Below are 21545 nucleotides of genomic sequence, written 5' to 3'. Positions count from 1 at the left end.
AAAACACCGATTATGCCATTTCACGTGGCCTATCATTTTTCAGAGCACTTACAGCATATTTTTGTGAATCATTTTACATCCCGCTCTTTCAGAGCAGTTTCTGCATTATATGTTATGACTGTGAATCTACTTGAAAGGAACAGTAGAAAACGTTTTTGTTTTACAGGTCGCACAGCCAGAGAGAGCTATACACATCCTAAAGGCATACACAGCAATGTGAATGCTCAGTAACACAAGGCGCACAGGATCAGACAACAGACAAGTTAAACCAGTCTTACATGTTGATGCCTCAAACAGCACTAGTGATAATAATATCATAGAAAGTTTTATCAATTTAGATGTTAAAATACTTGGCGAAGGTAAAAAATAATAGCTTTAACGAGAAGCACTTATTGGTACTAAAGTCCCACAATCAACAATATCCCTTCTTCTCCCTCGCACCTTTGAACTCAGCTTAAATTGAGCCTCACCTATCAACTTTAAATATATCTCTGAAGTGCAGTAATATTCTTCGAAATATCAGCTTACCAGCTTCTCAAAATAGACATTTCATGATGAAATTTAAATGATTCAGTTCCCCCAAATAAGATCTTATTTTCATGAAAAATTTTCTTTGTACTGAAGCACCATATTTTGTTTTTTTAGTCATCATTGCTTGTTCACCAAAGATCAGCTTGACATTTTTACCAGGTACTCGTATGTGTTACTGTCACACCGGAACTTATTTACTTTAAATGCAACTTCATCGTCAAATTGTAGGGATGTCCACCATTTAACAGGAGTTGTCAGCACCAGCCATAATCATTTCACGAATGACCACATAAACTCCAATCCATTACGCAAAGAATGTCACGAATGACAAAAATGACAATTATGCCACAATGTGCCAAGGACTGGACAGTAGAAGGTGCAGATGAGCAGGAAGTTGTCAGGAATCTCCAGAATAAATCAAGAGTAGCCATCTGTTTGCTAGTGTTAACAGCATATCACCAAGCATGCCTATTTTATGGTGTGTATGAGCCACTGCTATATAGGAATACAGAAAGTGCCCCAATTATTTCAAGGGTGGGACACTATTATGCAAGCTATAGGCAGAGTGCCTTTAAAGATGTTATTCATATTGCAAAGTTTAGCCATAATTGTGACAGAAATGTCAGTCACAATGACCACAAAATATTCGGATGGGGCTCTATTGTGCCACTAATAATACTTAACATTATTCAGTGGTGGCCCAGTAGTATCCTGGGGATAGCTACAATGTTACAAAAAATGACAACAATATGTCAAAGGATGGAACACTCTAATGCCAGGGATAGTGAGCAAGTCAGCAGGAATGTTTATAATATACCAACATATGTATACTATTAAGCCCTGGATAACCAGAATGAAAGTAGGAATGTCCAAAATATGTAAAGGATGAGACATTATTAGGCATGGGAGAGCCAAACAAAATTCTAATGACCATCAAATATGTCAGTGATTCACCACTGTTACGCACAGGTTAGCCAGAATGTTGCAAACAGTGACCACTGTTTGGGGCACCACTGTGTCAGAGCTACACAGTTTTTCAAGGGTGGTCCACTGTTATGCAAGGGGTCGCAATAATGACTATTTATCAAGGATGGTACATATGTCAAGGATAGCCAGATTGTTTTTGAGAATGCCCACTACATTTCAAAGATGGGATAGTATTACGCTAGTGAATGCCCACAGTATGTCACTGTTTAGTTTGCCGAGCATAACAAAAATAATATTGTCAGCATTTGCCAGTCGTCTTTATGTGTGCCACCCCCCACCCTTCCCCAAAGCAATATGCACACAAGAAGACAGAGTGTAAGCCACACTCACAAACACATGCTCTCTCATGCATAGTTATTCACACACTTGCTGTATGTTGAAGTGGCACCCACACCGTATTTAAAGGCAGTATAACCTTCATTTAAAGAACACCAGAATAAGTCTGATCCTCCCTTCGTCAGCCACCGGGTAACTGACAAAGATAGAACCAGCACAATGCCCGGATTCCACAGAACTATCCTGGTGTAAGCATTCTAAACATTCTTAATACTTAAAACATGCATCACTACACAGTACAGGAAGAAGTGTGTGTGGTTGCTCTGGCTCCCACTGACAAGCATAAAAGAAGCCCTCACTTACTGGGAGCATCCTTGGCACAATACAACCCTTATGGTAGCCACCTCTGGTACAGTTGTGGGTCTGGCACATTTTGGCTTTCTTGGGCATTATAGTGCCCTTAGAATTGAGATGGTTGCCCCTGACAGTAATGGCCACCTCCATGGTGTCAGGCCCCTTCATAACGTGGACCCTTTCATATTGTGGGCATCCTTGGCATTATTGTTGTTTCTGGTATGATGACTGTCCCTGGCATAATAGTGACCATCACTGTCACTGACACGGGCTCCTTGTAAGCATGCTTGCTATGAGGTTTTCTCTTGCGGTACTGGGCAGACAAAAGGTAGTGTCCCTTACTCTTGTGGAAAAAGAAAATTTATAATTGATGTACCGGGACAACAATATTGTTGCACTCCAAGTGAAATAGCCAAATATTTCTTAAATTCTCTTAGGGCAGTGGGGTCGAGGAGTAAAGACAGTCCAGATAGAAGGGGAACTAATAATACAAAACAGCACAATAACAGTTAATAAATGGAGTACTCATTGAGTACTCTACTCAAAAGTGAGGAAAGGAATTTAGTTGAAAGTGTTTACGTGGTGCAGCAAAAATCATAATTTAATAGCAAGCATTTACTTGGCGGGCCAAAAACTTTCATATACAGTGAAAACTAGAGTCCCTTCATGGGCAGGGTACCAATGCTAAACATGTTTCTAGCTCCAAAGTGCTAAAACAAGGTTGTCCAGCTGAAGTAGAGGATTGCCAGAACCATGCTATAGTTTAGGGATATTTAACATTAGATAGATCACATATACGAAAACTCAACCGTACTAATTTAGATAGTCGGGGTTGTCCTGAAAATCTGGCGTAGATACTGATCTACTATGGACACCCTTTCACTAGAAACACAGGTACAATTGAGTCTGTTTCAACAGTTATCCTCTGGTGGATGTTCAGGACAGAGTGGAGCTTCTCAGAATCATTGCTTTAACATTTTAAGTCAATGAAGTAGAGGTTCCAAACAGAAAGCTACCATATGTCCGTTGGGTAACTGGTATGCCTGGCCCTCAGAATGGCTGAAATTGGAGGCTGTGGAGAATGACAAATAAAAACTGTCTTATGACCTTTTGAGGAGATACTTGGTGTCTGCTCTGAGGTGTTCAATTGGGCATGGCCCAGGCACTAGAGTCAAAATTTCAGTAGCACACTAGATGTGACTTTTGGTGGTAGCACATATGCAGGTACATGTGTTTGAAGAGCTATTTGTTACTGTCAAAATGTTCTAGTTGTAGGGACAGCTACTGTGGGCCCCAGAGTGACATGTTGCCCTGATCGGATAAATGAGATCTTGACCACAGTTTCAAGTCTTGTTTTTTGTGGAACTGTAATGAGTAGGAAGGCAAGTCCACTGGTTCTTGATTTATATCAGTTTCCTCCAGTCATCCAGTATAGGATTGGGATTGACACAGAAAGGCATGCATTCCAGATTCAGCAGCAAAGAGGGAGATCAAAAGAAGTGTTGGTGGCACAACTTTGCTACTCGTTGCAACTTGAATTGAGACAAGTATTCAACAAAAAAATAAAAACTTGCCAGTTCACAGAGGTCTTTCTTTACCTGGACTAACTCCTGTCTACTCCTGAACTAAGGGCAGATAGCCTTCTTGTATGTACAAGGTCTTCAGACACAGACCAACCCTTCCTTAACCTTCAGGAGATTTCTGGTCTACATCAAGAATCCGAGTTCATCATAGATGGTATTTGGTCCTTAGTCATAAATGCCTCTTTCTGTAACAGTAGCATTACAAAATAATTTCCCTCAAATACCAGCACCTTACAAAAAAAGCTACATACATGTAGAAAGCAGACTTCTCCTGTGACACGTGGATGCAAGATCCTCAGGGGTCTTGAGGGACCCATTTTTCATCCATGCCACAAAATAGTGCAATACTAGATGGAGTACAACATGAACTAAAAAACAGATGGCCAAGCACCCAAGATCAAGAAGGAGATCCAAATATGGTTCCTATCACCTCCCTTGTTTTCCTTTAAAAAAAGTGTCCTGGAGGGGCAAGCTTGACGATGTATTTGAAGTAATTCAGTTTATTTAACTGTTATGCCTTTTGAGTGTTAACCCGGCAGGACACAATCATTTCCACGGAAAAAAGTCCTTGCTGCGCTGCCTACTTATTTATAAATTGTAGGGATCTCATTTCATGTACTGACTTGTAAATATGACATGGTGATTATTTTGCCCTATCCCTCGTTCTTACAACATCCCTCGTGCAGTGATATAGACATTTCCTAAATGGTGGCCCACAGTTTTGCCCTCACTATTCAATTATGTCATCTGCTCTGGTCTGATAGATCATTCTTAGAAAAGAGGCATAATAAAGCCCTTGTATAAAAAGGCAGCTGACAAAGAGCTGGATCATATAAATCCCTCATCCTCCTTGTTTGTGCAGGAAAATATTGTCCCATTGAACAAACTGGCTTTCACTGTACCTTTGGGTTGTGTGTTCTGGCCAAAAGGTCCATAGATGTTGGTACTCTTGGTTCATGGCCTTCAAGGTGGCATTTGAGAGGGTGTGTTATGAAAATCATCTCTTGGAAGATTCCTTCTGTTTTACTTTTTTTCTTCATTAAGGTTCTACATTCTGCAGATTGGGTCTGGAGTGAAGTGATTTAGAGGGGATCACTGTCTATAAACGTTGCCATCCACAATGGCTTATATGAGAGGTGTTTGCTCAAACCTGTTATTTCCCTTGATTTGACCAATCCTCCTACAGACTATATATTTAATTCAAATAATACTTTAATATTGTAATGATCTTTAGTATGTTACAAGCAAAATGTCTTCTTTGATGATAAATGCAATAAAGCACACTTGCACTTGATTTATTTAAGGGAAGATTACTCAAGGTACGGCCAGAGGGCCACACACACCCCTGGCCTTTTCATATGGCCCCTTGCTGAACAGCAGCGCTTGGCTGCTGTTTACTTGACTGAGCACTAACATTCTGAAGGATGTTAAAAAAGGACAAGCATTTATTTAAATGTTAGCTGAAATAAAGGATAACAAGTAAAAAAGGTGCCGTGCACCACTTATCTTTAGGAACGTCTTCATTTTTAGAAACATCTTGCAACAAACATTTAACAATATGATAAAGTATCTTCAAAATAAAAAAATGTGTATTCTTTCACCTTAGTTTATAAGATTATATCACTGCATTGCAAGCAACCTCTGGAGCCTTTTCACCCCTAAAAAGTGATAGTTTTTAAACATGAACTTAAAAACATTCATGCCTCCTCTAACTCAGACTACATTGCCAATAGACAACCAAGAGGCACGCCAGTTGTCTTGTGCACCCTGTATGTGGCACAGGTTGTTGTTACACACGGAACAACATCATAGTCTTAAAACTTGTTTTTGATGTTCTATACCGTACACCCTAAACTCATCTATTTCAAAGTGCCCTCAAATGTGACAAAGATGAAAACGAAGGCAATGTCAAATAATACAATTGCCTAGGATCACACAATTTGGTTAAGTGTAGAAACCGGGATTGATCCAAAGTTTTCTAGATTTACGTTGTACAATTCAACTGCTAGATGGGTATATCTTTCCCTCTCTCATTTATATCACAAGTTAATGCTTTGTCCTAAAATGTTGGCGCATTAGTTTAGGGTGTGGGTGGCAGACAGAAGCCACTTGAAGGTTCTGTTTGTTTTGGGCTTGAAAATCCAAGAGAACTCACCTCTATCACATAATGGTAATTAAGGGGACATAAGTATTGGAAGAATACGATTGGTCTATTATCGAACTATTTGCAGAAGCAGGAGTGCCAGCACCACAGAACATAGATTCTTGTTTCAAGATTCGTAAAGTTCTTACTGCATCATATTACAGTGAGTGGACTGTGAAACTAGGTGTTGTACCCTCCACAGGTAAAATCAAATGATTGTTGGGTTACAATCCTGTTTTCTTATCAAATACTACCAGTGTTTAGTTTGATATGTTTCCTCTCAGTATTTAAAAGAAGAGCAGTGAAATATGTTCAGAAAGTGATTATCCAGGAGCGCACAATTAGTTACAAGGAGAGGCTGAGATTTATACAAACAGGCCTTCTCATTTCATAGTTTCTGTTTCGCTCATTACACAACTGTGGCGTGAGTGCTTCTGATGGTAGAACTCAGGGACTGTCCCAGCAGACAAATGCTGTGGAACCTGCCCAGACTATAAATACAAAGTTCACAACCAGCATACATCTAAGTGGTAAAACGAGCATTAAATATCAAGTCGCCTAGTGTCATGTATAAAACTTTGACTTTCACATATTCAGGGATGGAAATTGGGTTTTTGTTTCTGCCCACCTCAGTGAAATTCACATCTTATTGGAGGGTCTTTGGAAAATATTTTTTATAGCACTTACAACAGTGATTTAGCCTGCTTCTAAGCACTCCTAATGCTGAAGAGAAGGCGTACCCCTGAGTGTGGTAAAGGGATAGTTTCAAGGATGCAGCCTAACACAATATTGTCTTATCTGTGATCTAGCACTGGGAGATGACTTTAGGGCACAGTGGTAAACGGATAGTTTCAAGGATGCAGCCTAACACAATATTGTCTTATCTATGATCTAGCAACTGGGAGATGACTTTAGGGCACAGTATTGAATGAAACTCTCAGAATAGCTCCACATCTCACTCTCCATGCCATATACATGCTTCCCTTCCCAGATCTGTCAACTCACACGGTGCCGATATGTGACATACATGGCTCCCATTACACAGTCAACCTGTGAAGAGCTGATATCACAGGGTGGCAGGGAAAACAAGCTGAACCCCTGTGAATAGTAGATTTCCAGCTTGTTTTGGGAGGCTTTGAACTGCCTAAGTCCTTTAAGGGATGTGAAAACACTCCAAGACATTCACACCAGCCTCAGCAAACTTTTTTCTTTTTTTTCGAAGAGGGGATTTGGGGGCAGCGTAATAGGGCTTCATAGCTACTTCTTGGAATGAGGCCCTGTACCCCAAGGGCCCAACCCCCTCATCCCATCCCCCTGTGAAATTTTTAGGGGTGGGCGCAAAGTGCTCCACCCCCTGCAGTAATCTCTCTTCGGGCATCTAACCACGCCCATGTCATGTCAGTCACTTTCATTGGTTTGTGGGCTTGCCTTTTAAAATCAGCTTGCTTTCATTCATGAAAGGCATGCATATGTCATGCCTTTTCCAGTGTTTAGCCCACCTACACAGCACCGGTAAACTACTGAAAACATACGAGGCTCCATGTTTTCAGCATGGTTTCCGGACTACCTTATCCTTTTATTTTCTGTTTTTTTCTTTTAATTTGTGTGGCAAGAAACGTCCGGTTAGGAGTTTACAACGCTAATAGCTCTAACTCGAGCAAATGTGAGACCCGTTGCATTGCAAATGTTTGTTATTTTAGTTGGCAGGTCTGACTTCCCCAAGCCCACTTTACACCCCCCACTGATCACCACTCTCATCAGTGCAGCCCTCAGTCAAACCACAGACCCTGGGTAATGTTTACCGAAACCCATGGTGTAAGCTTTTCCCCTTATCCTTGGCTATGTCGATAATCCATTAGAGAAGAGATTGTGCTTTGCATTAAAAAGGGGGCAGGTGCATTTTGTATGGGGCAGAAGCATATATGAGTCCTTTTCTTATGCATACAGTTAAAAATCTTTTTAATGTCTTACTCACCTGTCCATGCTGTCACGATATGAATTAATGGTTTTAAATTTATGCCCAGTATAGTGAGAGAGTTGAGAGAAACAGCATGTGTCCTTATGTTTACTTTGAAAGATTTTTATCTCACTCTAGCAGTATGTTTTTATCCTATGAAAATAAAAAGTATTATATTCTAACCATGGAAATAACTGCAATTTATTTTACTTTATTGCGTGAGCATGTGTACAATGTTGATATGTACTCTCGTTTATGAGAATTTCAGTCTTATGAACTAACCTTATGAACGTAAATATAGTATTGGCCTCAAGTCGTACCAACAGTGGCCTTTTCAAAAACTGTGTGGCTTTGATAGACAGAATGTTTCTCTTTCTCCCCAATCGGATCAAACAATTGTATTGCTTTGTATTGTAGTTGAAGGTGTTGAAGATATATAGTACTTACAATCCCTGATGAGATGTTGAAGTGATTTATGGCGGGTAGGACACTACTCCAGAACCCAGCTGTTATTGTTGGTTATTTGGAATGGCAGTATGGTGTCAGGGAAACCATTCCACACATAGTCCCCAGTTTCTTTTTTAGTAGACTAAATTATTATGTTTTAGGAAAATAGATCATAAGTGGTCCTAATATATCATGATCGGGTACCACCTTCACTTTGTGCTGACATGCTTCTCAAATGCCAAATTTAAGGCTATTAGGTGTTTTCAAAAATGGACTAGGTCAAGAAATTCCACGTAGGCATGGATGGCTTAAGTATCTCTGATTGTGATCAGTAACTTCTTAAGTCACTGAGTCTCAATATTTTGTTAGCTGACTGAGCACAAGGCTTCATTTCAATCAGGATATGCAGTAATTGAAGGCAAGACCTTTGCAGAATAGGTGAAATTTCCTAAGCTTAGAGAACGGAAACAAAACAGTGGTCCAGGTTATAGAACAAACTAAGAGAAAGTAAAAATGATGTGGATGTAAATGCTTCAGGTTCTGGTTTTTAAATGTTAGGAATAACACTATGCATTCCATGCTATCAGTTTTAGCTCCATGCTGCCTTTACTTAAGGGGTCTAACAGTACCCATACCTGCCTTGGCCCTCCATAAAAGAAGCAATCCTGCTCACACAGCTTGACCACATTTCCTCTTTGCGGGAAAACGTAGAACCCCAAGAGTGTTTTCATCCATTGGACCTCAGAAGTAAGCGCATCTTGAGTCCCCTCGCACAACAATGTTGCAAGATATATGTCAACACTCCCCTCCCACTCAGGGATACCAATTAGCAGTGCTTGATACGTAAAAATATAAGTGCCAGGCCCGGGGTATTCCATCTTGGCTGATACCACCCATCACTCCAGCCACTGCTGCTGACTGCCAGTATTAACATGAACTACTAAGCACCACACTTAAACAAGCGTGACATCTTGGACTGTTCAGGGCTCTTAAAGCTGTAGGGATGGCTTTGAGTTTTTTACCATGTTTTTAAATAAATTTACACTACTGAAGTGCTGTGCTCAAGAACAGGCTGACAGTGCCATGTGGTGTATTTTCAAACAAGTGCTGCGGTTTAAAAATAAGTGCCAGTGCCTAGCACTGGCAAACCGCAGCACAAATTAAGAACTGTCTTATTAAGGTAGTGACCGTGATGGATGGCCCTGATGTGTCAGAGCTTCTTAACCACTAATAATTATTTAGGCAGAAATCTACTCCATCGTTATTTCACTTCTTATATGTTTTTATAGATGGAGAGCAACCATAGTCGCGTCAGGTTGACACTGATGTGCCAAAGCGTCTTAACCACTAATAAGTATTTTATGAAGTAATCTACTCCATCGTTATTTTACTTCCTGTATGCCTTTATAGATGGAGAGCAACCATAGTCAAATCAGGTTTGATTTGAGCACAAAAGAAGTCAAGATGAAACTTGTGGACCAAGGTCCCTCTTTTCTGGATTGCAAGCTACCCCTGATATACCGTGGCATTATTGAGCTTTACTGAAGTGATTAATTAGGCACCACAAGCTTAGGGCTTACGTCTGTGTCTAGCACGACCTACATGGTATTAAAAATGTGTGCAACAGGATTTCTTCCAATGTATCTGCACTGGAAGATGAGATTGCTACAAAGTTAAATGAGACTGGACATGAAGCTCCGTTGTACCAAAATGGTGGACTATTATAAATCAACCCTTACATAAGCGGTGGACGAACTCACACTTCCTAAATTAAAAAAAAAGAACAACAATAAACCCTCGCACTGGTTTTCAGACACATACCAGGAAGAGAGGAATCAAATCAAATCATAAATATTTATAAAGCGCACTACTCACCCGTGCGGGTCTCAAGGCGCTAGGGGGAAGGGGTTACTGCTGCTCGAAGAGCCAGGTCTTGAGTAGTCTCCGGAAAGCGGAGTGGCCCTGGGTGGTCTTGAGGATGGTGGGGAGGGAGTTCCATGTCTTGGCCGCCAGGTAGGAGAAGGACCTCCCACCCGCCGTGGTGCGGCGGATGCGAGGGACGGCGGCGAGAGCGAGGTTGGCGGAGTGAAGAGGACGGGTGGGTGTGTAGAAGCTGAGGCGGCGGTTGAGGTATTCGGGTCCCTTGTTGTGGAGGGCTTTGTGTGCGTGGGTGAGGAGTCGGAAGGTGATCCTTTTGTTGACGGGAAGCCAGTGCAGGTGTCTCAGGTGGGCGGAGATGTGGCTGTTGCGGGGTATGTTGAGGATGAGAGGCTCCTGAAATAGACAGATTATGGTGGGAAAATCAACTGCAGACAACCATGCAAATCTGTAATCCGCTTGCAAAATTTACAAAAAAATACATACTAGAGGCCAAGGCATTCTTCTGCTATTCAGGTATCAGTTGGGCAAAAAAGGCCCAATTATTATACCCACGCCTCTCTGCTAGGCCCTCAGTGTCTTTCCTCATGCTGTCCAGTGTGCCACTGACTATCCATTCCCGCAATCCGTCACCACCACAACATTGTCCTCAGTCGCAACTAATATTCACCTACCAAAAGAGCGGGGATGGGGAGGGTTATTCCATGGGACATGGGGGAGCTATAGGATTATTTAAATGGTGCACTCCAACCTATGGCAACAGAATTCGCACCACTCACCTTGGCACGTCTCGTCTCCACCATCTTTACCACTTTGTCGAACTTTTTTTTTTTTAGCAATCATTTTTGGGGCTTTTATATTTCCTCCAAGCAGAGGGAGGAGCAGACAACCGCGAGATGGCCATCTTGTGCACCGTTGCTAGTGTGCACTGGAGTAGACGTCTGAGGGCATCAGGAGGGAAGGCCCCCGGCCACCGCATGTCTTCTGTGGGGGCTGCGCATTAGAGTATCTGATCACTACTAATCATGCGAGCTACAAGAAGACAGACCGAGTGGCTCGGAGCGTAGTGTGTGTCGCTGACAATGTGCAGGTGACCAGGCAGGCAGGAGCTTGAAATGCAGAAGGGCCGACTCAAGCTTCCACCCTTCCGGGGATCCTAACTGAGGACCTTTCAGTTGGGTAATAATGAAATAGTAGCACCCGGTGTCGTATGATGATCAGTTGCTCTTACTCAATGCCGACCATAAGCGAGCAGTGATGGCTTCTCTCTGTTTTCGAACTGTGCTGCCTACACAGTGATATTGTAAGTCGGAGAAATTCCCAGTGTAAATGTTTTAGACAGTGTGCAAACGCAAAAAAGGCTCTCTTTCGGCTCTGCACTGAGCGCACCTGTTTATGATACCGGGCCTGGTACAGAGGGCTTCGAAGCGGCAGAAGTGTGGTATAGTTATAGAAAATTCAGGTTGTTATTAAACGATGTTTGCGGAGCTTGGAGAACCCATGCAGTGCCCAGACACAAAAAGCAGTGGCATTGCAGCACCCTTCCACCGAAGCACAGCAAATCGCAAAGGAAAATCGCACATCTGATTAGATCTCAGTGTATTGTATTTACCCTCTAAAAATCCCAGCATAAAGGGGCCCCTCGAGTTCAAATTGAGGGCATATGACTTATCATGTTGTTCTTTAACATGACTAGTGATATTGCACGCCAAAAGTAGTAGGGAAGAGTAAACTCTGTGCAGACACACAGCGTTATCAAGTCAACCAGCCAGCTCAGTTTCTCCCTTGCACCCCCTGCCCCCACCAGTCCGTCCAATAAACGCTGATCTCTGAAATTGGACCTTCCCAAATTGCGTTCATGCCTGGCCAAGGTCCAGTGCCCCCTCCCTCCCCAACGCAAAAGCGGGAGCAGCACCCGTTCTGATATGATAAGAGGTGCCAGGCTATTAAACTCCAGACAGTGTTTACCTCGCTCTGCACAGCCCATCCCTCTCTGCAGGACTGGCTGCTCTGTGAGCACAGGCCTGGGATCTATTTCCGGCTATGTTCTCTTTTCTCAGAGTCCAAGCATTTAGGAAGTAATACAGTGCAACACTTCACCAGAATATTCCTGGAGAATAACCAGCCAAGAACCTATTTTACTAATTTCTTTTGAATAATTTGTCTTTTATCTGCCTTTTTTTCTGACTGAAAACATAAGCGCGTTGACACCCCAGAATACACTGATTATTTTTTTACAAAAGGTTTTACCCTCCTTGATTGCATTACAAGAGGTTATACATGACCCGTCTTTTGAGTTTAATTATATTACGCAAGGTAAATAAATGCAAACACTGGAACAATTACAAACTATCAGTGGGTAAAAGTTAAGACACCACTTTCGTTGCGGGCGGGTGGGTGGGGGGGTCACAGGGTCTATCCTTGGGACCCTGGTGGTAACGCGTAAATGACCTCGCTCACCAGGAAGAAGGCTCAGTCAGTTAAACGCTTGCACGTGGCATCTGTGTATGCGAGTGCACGCGTTCTGGGTAACCCAAACCAACAGTACTGCTACTCTCATCGTATCGCCAGTAAGAAACGGCGTCCTAGCCTTATTGTATCGTGAGATTCTGCCTCACTCCTCCCCGCATTGCCTGTTAAAATTGCCAAACTCGTTGCCGACCTTGAAGGACGGCCCTGATGATGGGTGACCGTGGCAGCTTAGAAAACGGGTAAATGAAGGACACCTAAAGACACCCCCCACACATAAAACATAAACATACACACAGAGCCGATGGACTTAACTTCACGACTTTTAAGAACGTTTCTTTCTTTCTTAGCTCATTTTCCGCGCAGTCCAGGCCAGTTTAAGTACCCGGGCCCTAATGAGGGCGTTAAGTAAGGTCTTGTATGTTCTGGCAGAAAAACGTCTATTTGATCATTGGCTCTGTATGTACAACACGAGGTTTCTGGAGAGAGATTAATACTGGGGTTCTAACTTGAGCTACAGAGTTCGGAGCCATGCCTGAGTTTTAGGGTATCTACACGTGAGGCGATGTTACATGTAGTTAATATAAATACAGCAACTATATAAATGCCCAGCGATTCCTGAAAACCTGGCATGGAACCGACCCCCTCGGACTAATACTGAGCTCCTCTGCTTTCAAGTTCAGCATGTCAGAACACTGGGATAGGCATGCATGCCGTAGGAGTCATGTACCTTTAAATATGTATATTGATCACTTCTTGCAACTATTTTATTTGGAAGACTAACTGCATCAAATAATGAGCAATTCAGATCGAAGGAAAACGTTTAGCATGTGGGGATTGTTTTACTGTAATGTGAGAGTAATTTACTGCAGCAGATAGCAATATTTGACATAAAAAAACACAGAAAAGTGTGTGTGCTGGACATACCTGGCCATGCTTATCCACTGTAGTTGCCAAATAAAGATACGTGTGCTCAGTCATGAATGTCTGCACTGAGTATCTCGGATACGATATCAAGAAATGGTGGGCAGGCTTGTAGAGTATTGGTAACTAGCCAGGGCAGACTTGCTTTACGCTTGCCATTCCAACTGAAAAATAGTGGAATTGTGTATTGCTGCAATGGCACAAACCAGCCTTTGAGGAAATGTTTTTTGGGGTGTACAGTGCACAAAGGTACACTTTCTGGTTGCCACAGAGCTTTATCAAAGCTGGACTAAACTAACTTAATGTTTACCTACTATCCATGCAGTGATCCAGAGTTTCTCTCTCATTGTTTTTCTTTATATTGTCTTCATAGGGGAAGATGGCCGCCTAGCATATGAGAGACTGGATGAAGTCCCTGGGGAAATGGTTAAAGTCGGAGGTCGACGTGGTACCGCTACTGCTTTTTAGGAAAATGCCGCCCTTGTCCACTCTAAACAGTATTAACAGCAGACCTGGCCAATGAGACATCATTGTGTTCTGCAGATTAAAAAGGCTTTAAAAGCATGCCAGAAAGATGGCCTGGAAACACCTAGACCTTTGCTAAATTATGTAATATCTTTCTTGAGTCCATCTATGAAGTTCGTTCCACCTTTCTGCTCAATGGTGTATGATGGACTGCCTGAACCGGGGACCTATGACATGCAAAGTTTCTACGTCATGGAACTGTCTGCCAATAGACACATATGCTCATTGATATTTTGGAACATATGACATAAGCATTTTTTTTTGTTTTCTTTTGTAAAGTATATATGTTTGTTGCTGGTGTGTAAAACTTTAAACCATAATGTTGTTTCAAGGAAAAGGCAGGGGCACAGATGATTATTTTCATTGTGCACTTTGCTGGTCTCTTTAAATCCCACTTCCCCTGGCCTGTCACACAGGCAGTTCTAATGCTTGTTTGGCTACCATGGTCACCTCACATATCTTGTGATGGATACTTCTAACCACATATTTATCACCTTATGACTCTCCACTACTGCCAGACTGGATCCACAACCTCTTGCAATAGCTACTGCACACTGACTGGTGGGAAAAGGCCACTAATACCTCCTTAGTTTAGGGAATTATTAAATTATTTTGGACAGGTGCAAAGCATTCATGTGGGCATCTGTCCACGTTTTTACCTGCCACTACATCAATTACAAGTCCACAGCAAGAGTCATTTTGGAGTTTGGTTCTGCAGGGCATCCAGGTATAAAATCCACTCTCCAGAACCACCTCAATGGAGGGGTGGGTGGTTCATTGTTTTAGTATTAATTCATAAGGTGAGGAATTCAAGGTTAGGGGTGCCATGGAAATAAAAAGTTACCTTTGATAACACTCGTTCTGGTCTATACTATGTGGCATCCTATAACTTCTGATTCATTACCGCTCACTAACCTTCCCATTCTGTGGAGTGAACTTTTGGGCAATAAAGAGGTCCCAAGTTAACATCTAAAGGGTGCCTGCACAAATTTCAGTTCTTTTACTATGCTATGCGTTCCTTGGGATCGAATGTCTGCTGATTAAACTATCAGCCTGTAGGGTTTGCACAATTATGCAGTTCACGTTGATGTCTAGAGTTGGGGTAAATTCACAAAGGAGGTTAATGGTTTAATCTGTCAGAACACAGTAGCCATTGCAAGAATTTACTGATCTAGTCTGGTACTTGGGGAATTTCACAAGGTCTGGAATCTGCAGTTAGATAGAGTATCTGGCACACAGAAAGTTACCAAATATATATTTAGTATTCATCTATGAGAAACTTGCTGACATTCTTTAGCATGGTGTTGTTGCTTACAGAAATCAGCCTGATTCAAGACAGCCTACTTCTGCATCATGACTGGGACATGATTCACAAAATCAGGGACTTTTTTTATGTTTAGACATCAAACCGTTTTTATGCTTGCTTTTCATTCTGCTGTGTATAAATACACTCATTATTGGTACAGAGCACTGGAAATTATTTACCTGTCCTAGAACATTGAACAAACCAGGTAGTTCTTCTTTTATCTTTTTATTGGTCATGGTGTAGGTTTCAGTTTCAGAAGTAAATTTCAAAGCCACGTTTTAGTTTCCGAAACAAATTTTAAAGCTTCTTCATTGGTCTACTCCGAAGAGGGTTTTAGTGGCACTTGAGCCTAGCCTTTGAAGTCACCCAGAGTACTATCTTATTGTTGAAATGTGTTCAACACATTTTACTTACTTTGATGCTTTTTTTGTACCAGTGGTTTTCTGTTCAAACAATTTTTATGTCAGTCATTGAGAAATCTTTCTACACAAGAAAAACACCAGATAAAGGAATTTGGTGAAATGTGATTCTTACAGAGTACCATTGTCCCATTTCCATCAAGCAAATGCAGGCTTACTCTAAAACTTAGACTCTTTAGCTGTGGGTGAATTAAAGGTTGCTAAGTTAATTCTAAGTTGGATAGGTAGGGGATTCTGGGATGACATGGCTTCTACTTCTCGGGTGCAGACCCTTCCCCCTTCTCTTTAATTCCACCTCTGTTTGATTAGCTGCCCCTTTCATTGGCACTATGAGTACTCTGCTGGCAGAGTACTAAAATAATCCCATGACAGGTTGGGACCCTGCTCCTGGGACCAGTAGCAGCACTTTGAACAATATCCTAAGTCGTCCTGGCAGACAATGGTGATCACACAGGACCTGGTGAATGTGATCTCTGGAAGTGCCCCATGATGCAGTCTCTCCACAGCATCATTGGCAGTGTTGCAAAAAGACCAGTGCTTATTTGACACCTTGGTAGCCCCCCTGATGTTGCCACGGGCATCGCACCACATGAGCAAGTTCAGCCAAGGAAAATGCAGTGACACGCTTGCAGAGTAATATATTTTGCGTTCGTCTGGTATTCTAGGCCATCAATGTATGTTTTTCTTTTGAAATTGCTTATTATGATGCAATTTGGGCGCAAATGTAATATAATAAGGAATCGCCCCATGTCTGCAAACACTTTTGAAAAGGCTGTATTTTTCCCAGGCATGTTTGTAGGCAGGCGTTTAGACTGTGAATGTTATATTGTACATATATATGTATATAAATATAAATATTGATATATGTCCCCACGTTTTGGTGATATTTGTACAGTTTTGAGTTGTTCAATTATTTGGCGGCAAGAATATGCTTCTTTTTCTTTGATAGAAAGTGCAATCATGTGGGTCTCTATGTAAAAATTCTGCAGCAGGCCAAATACACAAATAAGAAGGCTGTTGGCCAACACGTCATTTTTTTTCAGGTGCAAACATTCTGTAAAATCAGAAAGGCACAGTTAGATTCTGACTAGTTTTTGTTTGCAGGTGCTTGGATACAACAGACGGAGAAACCCACTCAGTATTTCCTATCCTCTGAGCTGCAGAACTCACCAAAACGGGGTCAGAAATGAGTTTCATCAGCTGGCTAAATGTTAATGAACCTGGCCTTCGTCACCTGTTGTACACCCAGTCAGCTTGCATGAGCTGTTTCTTCTTCCTGGAAGGTGTGCTTAATTCATGAGTTTTAGTTCTGTGGTACGCGTATCCCTTCCTTGCCTTGTTTCTCCATTGCCAGTTTTGCGTAAAGTTATAATAAAGACTATTTTTGAAATGCTAACACACTGTCAAAAATATTATTTACAAAATATCGATCCTTGCAAGCTAATTGGACTAGAAAATACATCAATAGGCAGTACTACATTTAAACAGGTCTGTTATAACAGACACATTATATTTGTGTGTGTGTATGCGTGTGTGTGTGTGTGAGAGAGAGAGGGTATGCAGTCATTAGTCACTCTTTAGAACGTATTCTTCGAATTGCATTGTCTTATCACCGAGTCACACTGACCTTGTAGAGAACTTATCAGAGAGTATATCCATGCATGAGACCAGCATGCATGTTTGGATATGTTTATGCTGTAATGGCATAGGTACTTTGAGGTTGCCACAGTTTCTGTCCCACTAAAAAAGGAGGAACAATGGCTTTTATGCCAGGAAAGAAAAATTTGTTATTGGAAATGCCTGAGCAAAGACATGAATGAGTTACAGTGTCTACATATGCATGTTTGGGTGAAGGCATACAGGTGAGTGCCAGAGTGTGAGAAACGTGAGAATATTCTAGCAGATTTTCTGTTGCTGTGTTGCTTGCAGCCAAGCAGTGCAGACCTACAGGGCTCCAGCTGTGGACCTTCACCAGGGAGAGCAGGGGATAGCTCCTTAAAGAGGGCACAAGCAAGGACAGTGCTCTTGTGGCAATGCAGTGTGACCAGTGGGTTCCAAGGGCTGGACAGTCAATGACGAAGTCGTATCCGAGACCCTGGATGGCAGATTCTCCTTGGCCGCCCTGTCTTTCAAACCATCTTCACAAGGTAAAGCACTTCAGAACCTACCCAAAAGACTGAGTTTGAGAGAAGAGTGCCAAGGATCTCCTTAAGAAACTTTTTCCAGTGAACAAAAGAGGCCTGCATCTAACATCTGCAGTGTAGGAAACTTCACCTATCATGGTTAAACAGAGAATACTTCAACTGAACTCATTAAGCTACTGAAGTTGTGATAACCAGTCAGCCAGTCTGGCACCCAGCCGGGGGTGTTAAAAAAGGAGAAACTTCACAGAAACACCCCATGAGAGGTCATAAGTATGCTTCTGATTGCTCATCAGTGGCTTCTCATGATGGGTGTATTCAACAAAGACTCTGATACCGGAAGTACAGACCACTGTCTCTGAAGGTAACCTCTTTCTCTGGCCCAGTCCTATCCAATGAAATGGAAATCCTAAAGTGAAGCAAAGAATTGTATCTAAACAAGTGTGGCTGCTCTAACGGTGTTTGTTACAATGTGTGCCTGCAAAGCAAAAACAAATAGCATAGGCGTACACTTTGTAATTGCCAGTAGACATGGTTCTCTGCTACATTGTTAGTAGTGCTGGCACTAATCCCTTGCGTCCAAATGCTCAAATACATTAGAAAATCTGCTTTTGTACTTTTGCACCTGTGTTTGAGAACAAATTAAAGAATTTTGGGGATATATATATATTCGATGGCATGTGTAGCTGCAGATACACATGCTATGCATATCCCTTCTGACATCTAGTGTTGGGCACGGAGTGTTACAAGTTGTTTTTCTTCAAAGAAGTCTTTTCGAAGTCACAGGATCGAGTGACTCCTCCTCTCGGTTCCTTTGCGCATGGGCATCAACTCCATTGTTAGATTGTTTTCTTGTAATTTGTGTCTTTCTCCAGACCATCAGGAGGAAGATTGTGAGGCTTGCCGATCATTTCGATCTAAGAAGACACTCCGAGATCGCAGAGCCAGAGTACTCGAAATGGCGTCGAAAAGCAGTGAACATCTCGACGTTGCTGAAGAAGAGCAGGTGCAAACAGCAGTCTCCACCCGAGACACAGATTCCAAACAAGAGTCTGAAGACGACAGACCCATCACAGCTGGACAGTATGTGAGTACGTCTGCCCCTACACCCCTGCACACAAAAACATTTAAAGGCCTTGGGTACACCACTGCTGGAAGGCCATGGTTCGGCCCGAAAAAAGAATGTTGGCGACCGTCCTTCGGGGTCGGCTCCGAAAAAGGGCCACTCCTCCGTCTACTTCGAAGTCGAGTAAATCTGTCAAAGGCACCATTTTGGACTCCAGTAAAAAAGTCCATTCTTCGGAGTCGAAAATTCGGTAGTCAGCCTCGGAGCCGAGACCGTCCACTACCTTTTCTGGACCGAAAAAACAACACACCTTGGAGCCTAAAAAATCCTCATATACCGAGGAACAAGAACTTGAAAAAAATTGAGAGAATCACATAAAACCTCTGAGGAAGAGCCTGACATTGAACCAGTTTTACAAATCATGGATGCGAGACAATCCAAAATACACATCCTAAGGAGACAGGAAGAATTGTCACTGCACCTCCTTTAAAAACAAAAAGAAAGCTGGCTTTCCAAGAGGAACTGGACTCTGTACAGCCACCAGCAAAGGTGCAAAAACAAAAGGAGAAGCCAATACCTCTTCATACTTTTCCTTCTCATTCTCCACAATTATCTTTCTCACCTCACAACAGCCCCCCACCAATGCCTTCTCCAACACATTTGTTATATTCATAGGGAGGTCAGGCAGACCCATGGGATCTATATGAGCCTGATCCCATCCCAGATAATGACCCAAATACCTACCCATCAAAACCTTCTCCTCCAGAAGATACCACTGCATACAACCAAATCATATCCAGGGCAGCAGCTTATCATGGGGTAACCATGCATTCTGAGCCACTGGAAGAAGATTTCTTATTTAATACACTATCTTCTACACATTCCAGGTACCAGTGTCTCCCAATGTTACCAGGCATGATTAAACACGCAGACCGAATATTTAGCGAGCCTGTAATATTTAGGATTATCACACCTAGAATTGATAAAAAGTATAAGCCTGCACCTTCTGAGCCAGATTACATTACTCACCAGGTCACTCCAGACTAGGGGGTAGTCAGTGCAGCAAGAAAAAGGGCAAATAGCCAGTCTTCAGGAGATGCACCTCCTCCTGATACGGAGAGCAGAAGATTTGACACAGCAGGAAAAAGAGTTGCTACACAGGCAGCAAATCAGTGGAGAATTGCAAATTCTCAGGCACTTCTAGCCAGGTACGATAGGGCCCACTGGGATGAAATGCAGGATATTATACAGCATCTTCCAAAAGATGCACCAGAAGAGGGCACAACAAGAAGTAGAAGAGGGGCAAGCGATTAGCAATAATCAAATAAGATCTGCCCTTGATGCTGCTGCTACGGCTGCAAGGAACATAAACACTGCCATCACAATCAGAAGACATGCATGGCTGCGTTCCTCTGGTTTTAAACAAGAAATTCAACGTGCTGTACTTAACATGCCTTTTGATAAAAAGCACCTCTTTGGCCCAGAAGTGGACACCACTATTGAAAAACTGAGGAAGCACTCTGATACTGCGAAAGCAATGGGCGCTTTGTACACCACCCCATAGAGAGGTTAATTTCGCAGGCCACAGTTTCGAGGAGGTTTTAAACTACAATCCTCAGAAGCTTCCACCTCCCAAACAAAGCAATCACAACAAACCCAGTATCAACAAGGTGGGTTTATAGGATCCTATAGAGGTCAATACTTTAGAAATAGAGATACATTCCAAACCTCTAAACAAACAACAACACAACCTAAGCAGTGACTTCCTTCCCTCCCTTACACTCCACACATCTCCTGTGGGGGGAAGACTACAGCAGTTCCACACTCATTGGCAAAATATCACCACAGACAACTGGGTATTATCAATTATCCGCAATAGCTATTGCCTAGAATTGATATCCACCCCTTCAAACATTCCACCAAGATATCACACGTTGTCCCACGAACATACAGTTCTGTTACAACAAGAAGTACAATCTCTACTGTTAAAGAAAGCAATAGAATTAGTTCCACAGTCCCAACAAGGAACAGGAGTATACTTACTATACTTCCGAATTCCCCAAAAAGATGGCACCCTCAGGGCCATATTTGACCGCAGGCCCCTCAATCTATACATCTTGTCAGAACATTTTGACATGGTAACTCTGCAAGATGTTATTCCACTACTGCAAAAAAACAGATTTTATGACTGTTCTAGACCTCAAAGATGCGTATTTCCGCATACCCATCCACCCAGCTCTCAGAAAATACCTCAGGTTTGTCATAGCAGGAAAACACTACCAGTTCAAAGTGTAGACATTTGGCATAACAACAGCTCCAAGGGTGTTCACAAAGTGTCTAGCAGTAGTAGCGGCATACTTGAGAAGACAACACATCCATGTCTTTCCATATCTAGACGATTGGCTAGTAATATCAAGCAATCTTATACAATGCCAAGAACATACTTGTTATGTAATAGAAACTCTGCACACACTAGGGCTTTCTATAAACTACCAAAAGTCACACCTTCAACCAGCACAAGTACAACCGTAACTAGGTG

At 42.2% G+C, this 21545-nt stretch overlaps 1 protein-coding gene across 9 annotated transcripts in view; it reads left to right on the top strand.

Annotated features, from left to right (window-relative positions):
* The window catches only part of RIPOR2 (RHO family interacting cell polarization regulator 2), a 445875-nt gene extending 428680 nt beyond the window's left edge, over positions 1–17195 (top strand). For all 9 annotated transcript variants that reach the window (XM_069219867.1, XM_069219864.1, XM_069219860.1 and 6 more), the window contains one exon: positions 13923–17195. In XM_069219867.1, coding sequence (XP_069075968.1) covers positions 13923–14017 — 95 coding nt within the window. In that variant the 3' untranslated portion in view covers positions 14018–17195. The remainder of the gene's footprint in view (positions 1–13922) is intronic.
* The last annotated feature ends 4350 nt before the right edge of the window (positions 17196–21545 follow it).

The sequence above is a fragment of the Pleurodeles waltl genome, chromosome 2_2 (genome assembly GCF_031143425.1).
Source record: "Pleurodeles waltl isolate 20211129_DDA chromosome 2_2, aPleWal1.hap1.20221129, whole genome shotgun sequence".
Taxonomy (NCBI): Eukaryota; Metazoa; Chordata; class Amphibia; order Caudata; family Salamandridae; genus Pleurodeles; species Pleurodeles waltl.
This window is presented reverse-complemented; position numbering and strand designations above follow the sequence as displayed.